Genomic DNA, 10,426 nt, shown 5'->3' on the forward strand with positions numbered 1-10,426 from the left:
CCCGCTTACCTGCATTGCGTCCTAAGGACTGGTTGGGAGCCAGAGTCCACCAGGTGAGGTTTTCAATCTGTAGGGAAGAGGTGCCAAATGTGTGGCAGGATGGAACGGCCCCAGAGTGGTCAGTTAAAGAAAGAAGCTTAGTTCAAAGACAGAGGTCTATACCAGGAAAGGGTATAAGTCAACCGTGAGACTGACTATCTGGAGTCAGAGAGGGGCAGAGATCTGCATGTGAACAGAGTCAGGGATCCATCAGAGACAGGTCAGAAATGGGGCCTGTGGTAACTGGGGTCAGGAGACAGGACTGCCTCACCTGCCTTTGCTGAGGGGGCCGGCCCAGTAGGCTCCCAGCAGCTGCTACAGCACAGGTGAGGAGGAAGAGCGCAATGGCAAAATGCAAGTAGTGTACACTCCGGAGCAGGGCTGGCCGAGTGTCTAGTTGGCCGCAGGGTGGCTCAGGGTACAGGAATTCCAGGACCAGCCTCAGGGCGCCCACCAGCAGCCCGGCCATCAGGCCCCAGAAGGCCCCCTGGGGAAAGGAGAGACAGTGGAAGACCTCAGAGGACTCACAGGGCAACCTTTTAGGGAACCCCACCGGACCTGTCTGCGCCACCTACCTGCTCATTGGCCCTCCGCCAGAAGATGCCCAAGATGAAGATGGCAGTGACAGGAGGCGCCAGCGAGCTGGTCACTGACTGCATGTAGATGAAGAGCTGTCCACTGTTGGAGCTCTGCAGGACAGGGATCCAGGCCACGCTCACACCGATGAGCACCACGATGACCAGCCTGTGGGGCAGCAGTGGCCAGCCTTGCCTCAGCTCTGCACCTCCCCTGATCCCCAAGACCTGCCTCTGGTTCCCTCTGCCCATCTCGAGGCCACCAGGAACCAGGAGCTCTTGCTGCTTCCCCTGCCTTAGGCCCCTGCCAGTCCCTCAGCTCTGGCCCTGTCTTCTCCGCTCTGTGCGCCACATCTGCAGGCATGCACCTGCTTGGGTCCCGCTGTATTTTCCTGAGCTCACCAGGCATTTGGGGGATGGTGAATGACAGTGGCCCTCGCATTCCGGCCAGCCTAGTGGGACTTAAAATATTCACGGATCTTCTGACCCCTTGGCAGAAAGCGCAGCATCCCAGACAGCATACGCTCGGCTCTCGGCCCTTGGTGGGTGACCACGACCTAACCGCTAGTGGGGGCCCCCAAGTCTTCGCTCTTCCAAAGGCCTTGTTGGAGGCTTGGGGTGCTTTGGGGCTGGACTTGCAAACAAACCCACCTGTCCCACAGCTGAGGGAACCCAGGGACAGTGTGGGTCTGGGGGCTTCCCGGGGAACCCTGACACCTCAAAAGTTGAGCCGGAAGCCCATCAGGCTGAGCGCCCTCACCCCTCACCTAGAGGTATGGTGGGCGGAGGCTGTGGCCCTGGGCCAAGCAGGACGGGGGTGGGTGGGGACTGTGTGCAGGTGGGCGGGTCCTTCTCCTGCTTTTCCTCCTGGCCTGGCCTGGGGCAGAGGGTGGCAGTAGGAGGAGGTGGAGGAGGTGTTGCTTTGATTGAAGCTAATTAACCCTTATTCTGGCGCACAGCTGGGCGCGGCCTCTTCAAAGGCAGGCTGCTTCCACCAACACACCCTCCACCTTCCAACCCGAGGGTCTAGCACCTCCTGGGCTTCGAGAAGAATCTCACAGTGGGCCTTTGGTTCAAACCAGGACCCTGATGAGCAGGCGGCTGCCTCTCCCTAAAACAGCCTCCAGAGGGCGTGCATACATCCAGTCTCTCTTAGGTGGCTGGCATGGTGTGTGTTGGAGAGGAGGGGGCTCTGAGGCCTCCATGGCGCCCAACTGGACATAGAACCAAGTGGGGGGAGGCAGAATGGGGGCAGCAGGGAGGAAAGTAAAGGTGGGGGCATCACTGTCAATTCATAACACCCCAACCTGTGACGTAACAGCTCTCTGGTTTACAGTGAAAACAGCTCTGAAGGGCCTGCTTTGGGAAGGCCAAGGAGGCAGGACGCATGAGAGTCACAGGCCCAACTGCTAGGGCTACTACAGTCCCAGGCTAGAGAACAGAGCACCCACTGCGGGGCAGGGAGATGTCCAGACCCAGGGCCTAGGAGTTGGGAGTCTGAAGGGGCTTCCTTCAAGGAAAAAAGTTGTCTCAGAGAGACTAGTCAAACAGCAGCTGCAGAGAGGCAGGAGCAAACAGGTGGTCAGAAGTCATGTGACCAGGCCTGGTAGATAAGAACTTGAGCTGCTACAGAGGCCAGAGGCTCGCTGCCTACAGATGAGCTCATGACATCCAGGCTCCCAGGCATGTCCCGACAGGGCTTTTCTTACAGAAGCCTGCTGCTTTGCATCACCATCACCGGGACAACTGCTGGGAGAGCCCCTGCCCCAGGCCTGGCAGCCCCACTCCAGGAGGAAGGCTGCAGTTGGCCCTTGTTAGTGGGAAGAGAGCAGGCACACTAGGAGACCACTCTCCGTTGCCCTGGCTAGTCCCTCCCAGGGCACAGAGATGAGGCAGAAGAGGGGGATTTAGACATATTATGGTCCCACATGTGAGGGAGGGGTCAGCGGTCTGGGACACAGTGGGGAGTGCTCACTCTACAAAGGATAGGACTCTTAGCAGAGGCCGTGAATGAGGCTGAGTGGGTGGGCTGAGTGAGCAAAGGAGAAGCCAGCCCAGAGGAAACCCCAGGTCCTCAGATGGCCCAGGCTGTTGGAGGTCTGAGACTAGGGGCCACCCTTGTGGCCTGGGTGTGGTCAATTCACAGTACTGGGATCCATTCACAGTAGTTGGAGCAAACCAGAAGGCTCGGGAAAGATCTCCCTGGTGCAGTAGGGGAAGCAGAGCTAACCCCAGTTATAGGAGTCAGTTTAGGATTGCCAGGTGTACTGCAGATACTCTGGCCTTTTCCTTCCTTTCTGTGCTTAGCAAATTTCTATGCATCCTTTAACCCCCAGATCTGGTGAGGATTCCACAGGCAGTTGGTGGAGTCACAGATGCCCTTCCCTGCTCCCCTCCCCATGCCCCTCCCCTACCGTCCCACCAGCAGCAGCTCCCGCTCTCCGGCACAGGGCCGCAGCCGCCTCCAGATGTCCATGGTGAAGAGCGTGCTGCTGCTGTTGAAGATGGAGGTCAGCGACGACATGAGCGCGGCCATCATTCCCGCTATCATCAGCCCTCGAAGACCTGAGGGAGGAACAGGCGGCCCCCCCCCCGCACAACTGTGACCCTGCACCGCTGGGAGGAAGACACGCTGCCCACATTGGAAATGAGCCCCGGTTCAAAGGGCAGCCTGGGGCTGGGACTGCGGGAGACTCCTGAAAGGGCTGTGAAGGCTGAAACCGGGAAACAATTACCCAGTGGCGGGACTGTTCTCAGTCCTGGTATATCTACCTTCTGCAGAGGCTGAGCTGACAAAGCCTTTTCCCTGCCCTGACTTCCCTGGAGGCGGGATCTGAGAATAAGGAGCCCAAGGCAGCTCCAGGGAGGGATGCAGAACAGTGGGCCGGGGAAGCAGGCATGGGACCCTTTGTGGGGAGGTCACACCTGGACAGACAGTGGCCTACTCCATGGAACTCCCTGCCGCACTACTTCCTGCACATGGCAAGTCCCAGCAGGTGTGGTGGGCCCCTTCTTCTTGTCTCTGGGAAAGAGCCTTGGTGGAGGTGAGGGCCTGAGGACTCTACCCTACTATTTCCTGTGAGGGAAAGGTCCCCAGCTAGGCAAGGCAGCATTTTTGGGGAGTTAGGGGGGCCAAAGGACTCAGTGTCATGATCAGTCTGATCACGTCTGTGCGTTCCGCCTCTACAGCAGACAGACTCCTTGCCTCTCTACCTTCCACTCCTGAAAAAGGTAGCAATGCAGCCTGACCTCAGTGCTACAGTGCGACTTCTAGGCATCCCAGGACCTGCCCTGTTCACTCCTCAGGCTGCCTGAAATGGGGCCCAAAGGAAAGCGGGTTAAGTCATGGTTCTCCCAAACATTTATCTACCTTCCTTGGTGTTTGGGAAGTGGGTTAGACTTGGTGTTTATTGTACCCATTTTTCAGACAGGGAGCTCAAGGCCTAGAAAGGACTGGAGGCCTAACAGGTGTATGTCAGTGCTAGGCTGAGTCCTTGGCTCAGTATATGGAAGGGGAGGCACAGCCGGAGGTGGGTGTCTACCGTGTGGTCAGGCCCTGTGCCAGGCAGTGTCCCTGTGTCATTAGGCTTAATCCTGGCAACAGATCTCAGGGTGGGTAGGCTCATTATCCCCAATTTACACATGAGGACATCAGGCTCCAAGCAGAGAAGCGAGGTGTGCCAAGTACCTCCATTGGCACATAGTAGTGCCAAGTTTATTCCCAGGTACATGTACCCACATCCGGGGTTGGCCCTACGGGGAGGAAGGGGGGAGGCAGGGAGGAGCCTCAGCATCCAGATGAGTCAAGAATGTAGGAGTCAGAGAGCTGGGCTTAGGGTGAGACTTCTCCCGGCACTAGACCATTGCTTCTGCTTGCATACTTCCTTGGCTGGGGAACCTATCACCCAATGCTAGATTAGCAGGGCTACCACCAGAACCCCCCCCCCTCCCCCACTCCGGGAAAGCCAGAACCTGCCCCACAGCTCTCCTTACTGGCAACAAGGAGCTCACTGTGAATACTGGTGCTGAGGGCCCTGGACTCCTGATCTCAAAGGAGTAAAGCAATGAGCTTTGGTTTGCATGTCATCCTAGGCTTCAGTTTTCCCATACGAGAAGGTATTGATAAAAAGGTCATGACAAGGCAGTAGGTGGTAGCCTTTCTCCAGAGGTAAAATGCAGCTGCGTGGTGGTGGCGCATACCTTTAATCCCAGCACTCAGGAGGCAGAGGCAGGAGGATCTCTGTGAGTTCGAGGCCAGCCTGGTCTACAAAGTGAGTCCAGGACAGCCAAGGCTACCCAGAGAAACCCTGTCTTTAAAAAACAAAAAACAAAACAAAACAAAACAAAAAAAAAAAAAACAAAGCAGAGGTAAAATGCATGGTCAGGTTTGTAGCAGCTGACATGCCTGTGACCTTGCAGGGTCACCTCACCTATCTAAGTCTTTTGAGACAGGGTTTCTCTGTGTAGCCTTGTCTGTCCTGGACTCACTTTATAGACCTGCCTGCTTCTGCCTCCTGAGTGCTGGGATTAAAGGCATGCACCACCATGCCCAGTTCAAGATTGATTGATTGATTTTATGTGTAAGTATATTTTCTTTCATGGGTTTATGTGTATCATATGTGCGCACAGGAGCCCTCAGAGGCCAATAAGAGAGGGTCAGATTCACTGGAACCAGAGTTATGGGTGAGCCTCCATATGGTGTTGGGAACCAAGCCTAGATCCTCCGAAAGAGCAGCAAGTACACTTCTTAACCATCAAAGCATCTTTCCAGCCCCAAATTCCCCATCTTTAAATGAAGATGAGCCCAGCTGAGCAGTCTGGGGAAGAAGAGCGAGCTGACATGTGGGAAACCTGGGTTTTTACTTAGGATCACTTCTGACTGGCCAATTGGACGGCACAGGGACTGATTAAGGATACAATGCAGACCCCACAACTCCAATCCTCCCTCACCAGGACTTTTCACCTTATATGACATAGACTCACCTACTGGCATCAGCTCCATGACCAGCTTCGGGTAGGCAATGTTAGAGCAGCCAATCTCAGCCCCACAGGCCTGCAGACACTCGGATGGTACCACACAGGCCACATCATCTGTAAGAAATAATGCCTGCGCATCACACACACACACACACACACACACACACACACACACACACACACACACACACACGACTAGCTGGTGTGCTCGATGGCCCCTCTGACTCCTTACCTAGTTCCCAGGGCTGGCCTCTGGCTATTATTTTCTCTTCTGTTGCTCCTATCATTGGCTTTCATCTTGTTCCCTATTCCCAGCTCCAAGCCAGGGGTGCTATGCCTTACCTGTGACTCTGTGCAGGTACTTGTCCCACCTACGCCCGCCCACCCATCACCAGCCTCAACCACTCCTCTTCTTCTTCTTCTTCTTTTTTTCTGAGACAAGGCTTCTCTGTGTAGCTTTGGCTGTCCTGGACTCTCTTTGTAGACCAGGCTGGCCTCGAACTCACAGCAATCCACCTGCTTCTGCCTCCCAAGTGCTGGGACTAAAGACAGGCACCACTGTGCCCAGCTCAACTGCTCTCTTGTTAAGGTGGAAAGTAGAAGGAAGACAGGAGAGGGCTGCAGCTGGTCTTCATGCCCACTCATGCGTGCCACGGGGCAGCACGTCACCCATAACCTCTGTCTAGTGCCCCAGCTCCCAGAACCATCTTACCTGTTTGTGCTTCTGTGTACACACCTGGCACTTGAATGCCTTCATATCTCTGCAGGCACAGGCCCTCCTCCCTGTGTGCCACTGTCCTATTAACATTCGTGGCCACCTCTGTTTATCTCCTGCTCCTCCTCGGAGGCTCCTGACTGCCCCCACCTGTCCACCTGCCTAGAGCTCCTGAGGCCCAGGATGGGTTCCTGCTGTTTGTTTACCATGCCACCTTCCTCACCGCCCTGGAGCACGCCAAGGGCAGACACCAGTTTGAATCATCCCAAGTTCCAGGCATTGCCCAGCCCAGGGCTGGGCCCAGAGGAGACAGTCTGAACTTTTGCTGAATGAAAGAATGAGTAAGTGAGAGGAAGTAAGAGGAAGGAAAGACTGAGGAAGAGAAGGAGAAAGGTTCCTAGGAAGAGCCCCATGCAGTTCAGGCACTTTCTCCCACCTCCTAACCCAGGGAGTTTTACAGCACTGAAGAAGACATAATTGCCTGAGACATACAGACGGACACAGAACAACAGACCTGGGACCCTGCGGAAGACTCCTGAGACCTTGTAGGCCAGGGACGCAGACAGATTTGCATCCTGGTCCAGCCCTGCAGGTTCTACCACTGGATGACCCAACCCTCCTGGGAGGAACAGAAGGCATCCCAGCACACAATGACTCTTAAAGCCAGATGAGGGGATTCTCCTAAGTTCACTGCACCTGACCTAGACCCCAGCCGGGGCCAGACAGCAGCCGAGGCAGATAGATCATGAGAGTGTCAGCTCTGAGGCACTTGGAGCCAGCAAGAGTTCTGGCTTCTGCAGTCAGGGGGGATCCTGCTAGGCTCTGGCTTTACCAGGGCACCTGTCCATCATGCAAGGTGCCATTCCAGAGCCCGGAACTATCCCCCACATCCTCCTTTCCCACGGCCATTGCCAAGTCCAGCTTGGTTCCTGGGACAGGATGTGCATCTCTTCGCTGTGCCTTCTATCTACCAGTCTGCCCACAGCCTGTCCTAATCACCATTCTGGGATGGCTCTCCCATACTCCACAGAGGATCCCAAGGCTTGAGCCCTTGGTCACCTCATTTCCCCACGGCAGGCAACACCCAGGCTTTCGTGGGCATCTCTGAACCTCTGTGTCTGCTGTTCTCTTTCCTTGGATTACCTCTCCCTCCTCACACACCCAAGGATCCCAAACTCATTCCTCTGAACTCACAGATGTTTGGCTTCTCCAGGTCTGGTAGCAATATCCTCTTCTGCCTTACAACTTCTGTCAGCCCTGCTCCCCATCACACTAAGGCTAAGGGGTCCCTGGGAGAATCCTGGGTTTCAGCCATGCCTGGCACAGCCAACATATGGCGAATGCTGCCCACGTTTATTGACCTTCTCCCAGGGGAGCTGCCGGGTGCACTGCCTCAAAGGGTAGTTAAGGTCCTCTCTACATTTCCTCCATCTCAGGAACCAGCCCAGATGCTGTTTAGATAGTAGGTGCTAGAAAAAGGCACACTGTCTCCAGTTGGAAATCAGTTTCCCCAGACCCTTGCTGTATGACGCTGGGTGATCCTTTACTGTCTTGAAGGCTGTTTCCTCTTGTAAAGGACAAAAACTTAACCTCAACTCTCAAACCTTCTGTAAACTTAGCTCAAAATTGATCACAGATTTTATTTTATTTTATTTTTTTTAAATTTTTTTTTTAAATTTATTATGTATACAGTGCTCTGCTTACATTACAGCTTCAGGCCAGAAGAGGGCATCAGATCACATTATAGATGGTTGTGAGCCACCATGTGGTTGCTGGGAATTGAACTCAGGACCTCAAGAAGAGCAGCCAGTGCTCTTAACCTCTGAGCCAACTCTCCAGCCCCTGATCACAGATTTTAATGTGCAATATTAACAACTGATGAAACTTCGGAGGCTAGATCAAACGCTCTTTGACACTACACCGGAAGGATGGCCTCTGACAAGTAAAACTGATGAAGTGACACCATCCAAATGCACAATGTGATACCTGTAAAGATGAGGGCACATGATGTAACTGGGAGAAGCCACCCGCCCTCCACATGCCAAACAAAGACTGTACCTACAATATACAAAGGGTGCTAGAAACTCAGCAACAGAAAGGAAGCCATCAAGAAATGGGCAAAGCTACAAACAGAACCTCACTGAAGAGGGCATACTGCAGGCAAACCAACACCTGAGGTGCTCGGTGACTGTCCCAGCTAGTTTTATGTCAACTTGACACAAGCTACGACCGCTTGAGAAGAGGAAACATCAATTGAGAAAATGTCTCCCTAAGATTAGGCTGTAGGCAAGCCGGCAGAGCATTTTCCTAATTAGTGACCGATGGGAGTGGTGGGGCCACCCCTGGGCTGGTGGTCTTGGGCTCTATAAGAGAGCAGATGGAGAAAGCCACGGAGAGCAAGACAGTCCGTGGCACTTTTCCATGGGCTCTGCTTCAGTTCCCACTTCCAGGTTCCTGTCTTGAGTTCCTACCCTGACTTTCCAGGAGGATGGACAGCCGCCTGGAAGTATAGGGAAAAATAAACCCTTTCCTTCCCAAGTAGCTATTTGTCATAGTGTTTCATCAGAGCAATGGAAACCCCAGCTAAGACAACAAGGAAAGCCGCCAGGAGTACAGTTAATAGCACAATAAGACTATGGAGTCTAGAATTTTTGCCTACTGTATGAAAGGCTAGGCTCCATCCCTGTCACCACAAAATAAAGAAGTAAACAACAACAACAAGATGAAAGACATTCACGTTGTTGGTGGGGTTGGAAGACGGCCCAGAGCGCTAGACTACACCCTGGAAGTTTGCTAATGACACCGCCATTTCTACAGGACCGGGAGATAGACAATGGCAGCCAGGTTCAGTTCTAATGAGTAAGGTCTCTACAGTGTCACAATTCTGCTACCCCTCAACCCTGCAACCCTGAAACCCTGTAATCCTCCTGCCCCAGCAATTCCAAGTCTTGGGATTACAAGTGTGTACTTCTTATTCTTTTTGCTTTTTTGTTTTTTCGAGACAGGGTTTCTCTTTGTAGCCTTGGCTGTCCTGGACTCGCTTTGTAGACCAGGTTGGCCTCGAACTCACAGAGATCTGAAATGGGCACATCTTGATGGTAATAGTTGTTACATAAATACATACATATAGGGGCTGGAGAGATGGCTCAGTGGTTAAGAACACTGCCTGCTCTTCCAAAGGACCCAGGTTCAATTCCTAGCACCCACATGGCAGCTCACAACTGTCTGTAACTCCAAGATCTGACATTTTCACACCAATGCACATAGATTAAAATTAAATAAAATATTTAAAAAAATACATACATATAACAAGGCTATGTATCCCCCCACATCCACCCAATACACATAAACACTCTCAGATACTGGTGAGGATCTGATGCAGGTCTTTGGATGGTACCAAAGTGTTTTCTGGTCAAGACAGTTACATTAGATGATACGCTGCTGCCAGAAACGGGCCAAAGACACTAATAGCCTCCAGTTCAGTTTTTACAACTTCTTGTGACTTGACCAAGAGTGGGGCAGATAAAGAGCCTTCCAGCCAGGAACTCCACAGTGCTAAGAAGAGTATAAACCGAGGACCAATACAGTTAAGACTCACACCACTGTCCTTCTCTGTTCCTTGGGAATGGGAGGTGAGGGGGTGATTCCGGTGCCTGGGGGTTTGAGGTGCCAAGCAGGTTGCCACAGTGTTGACATGGCATAAGGCTTCATGTGGATGAGGGTCCAAAGGTTAGGGTGAAGGCCTTGGGCCTGGGGATCAATGATGAGGATCTCAAAGGTGCTAACTAGGCTTGGGAAGCAGTGGCTGCAGGGCAAGGAGGCCTGACAGGCTAATGGACATTGGCGACATGTCTGAAGAGGTACAATAATACCACGGGCAAGGGTCCTTGGGGACTCAAGCCAGCTCCATCTTGGCCCAGAGCTGGTTGGTGGGCTGGAAAGACAGGGCAGGATCAGCTTGGGAACCTGGAGCAACAAGCTTCAGGAAGGAGCAGTTTGTCTGCAGGGCTTAATGGGCTTTGCCAACCTGCACCTAGACACCCTGCCCTCACATGTGGAGCCAATGCTCTCCATTACTGGGGGACACCTAGCCAAGAGCTGGGTTCGAGCACAGTTTGGA

The 10,426-nt window shown here is 53.3% G+C and overlaps 1 protein-coding gene across 1 annotated transcript in view; it reads right to left on the reverse strand.

The window, feature by feature from the left end:
* The window catches only part of Slc5a10 (solute carrier family 5 member 10), a 54,608-nt gene that overhangs the window by 595 nt on the left and 43,587 nt on the right, over positions 1 to 10,426 (reverse strand). Inside the window, exons 10-14 of the mRNA XM_051168229.1 lie at positions 5,598 to 5,705; positions 3,029 to 3,179; positions 615 to 783; positions 311 to 526; positions 10 to 67 (exon numbers count right to left, since the gene is read on the reverse strand). Of these exons, the coding sequence (XP_051024186.1) occupies positions 10 to 67; positions 311 to 526; positions 615 to 783; positions 3,029 to 3,179; positions 5,598 to 5,705 (702 nt within the window). The remainder of the gene's footprint in view (positions 1 to 9; positions 68 to 310; positions 527 to 614; positions 784 to 3,028; positions 3,180 to 5,597; positions 5,706 to 10,426) is intronic.

The sequence above is a fragment of the Acomys russatus genome, chromosome 25 (genome assembly GCF_903995435.1).
Source record: "Acomys russatus chromosome 25, mAcoRus1.1, whole genome shotgun sequence".
NCBI lineage: Eukaryota > Metazoa > Chordata > Mammalia > Rodentia > Muridae > Acomys > Acomys russatus.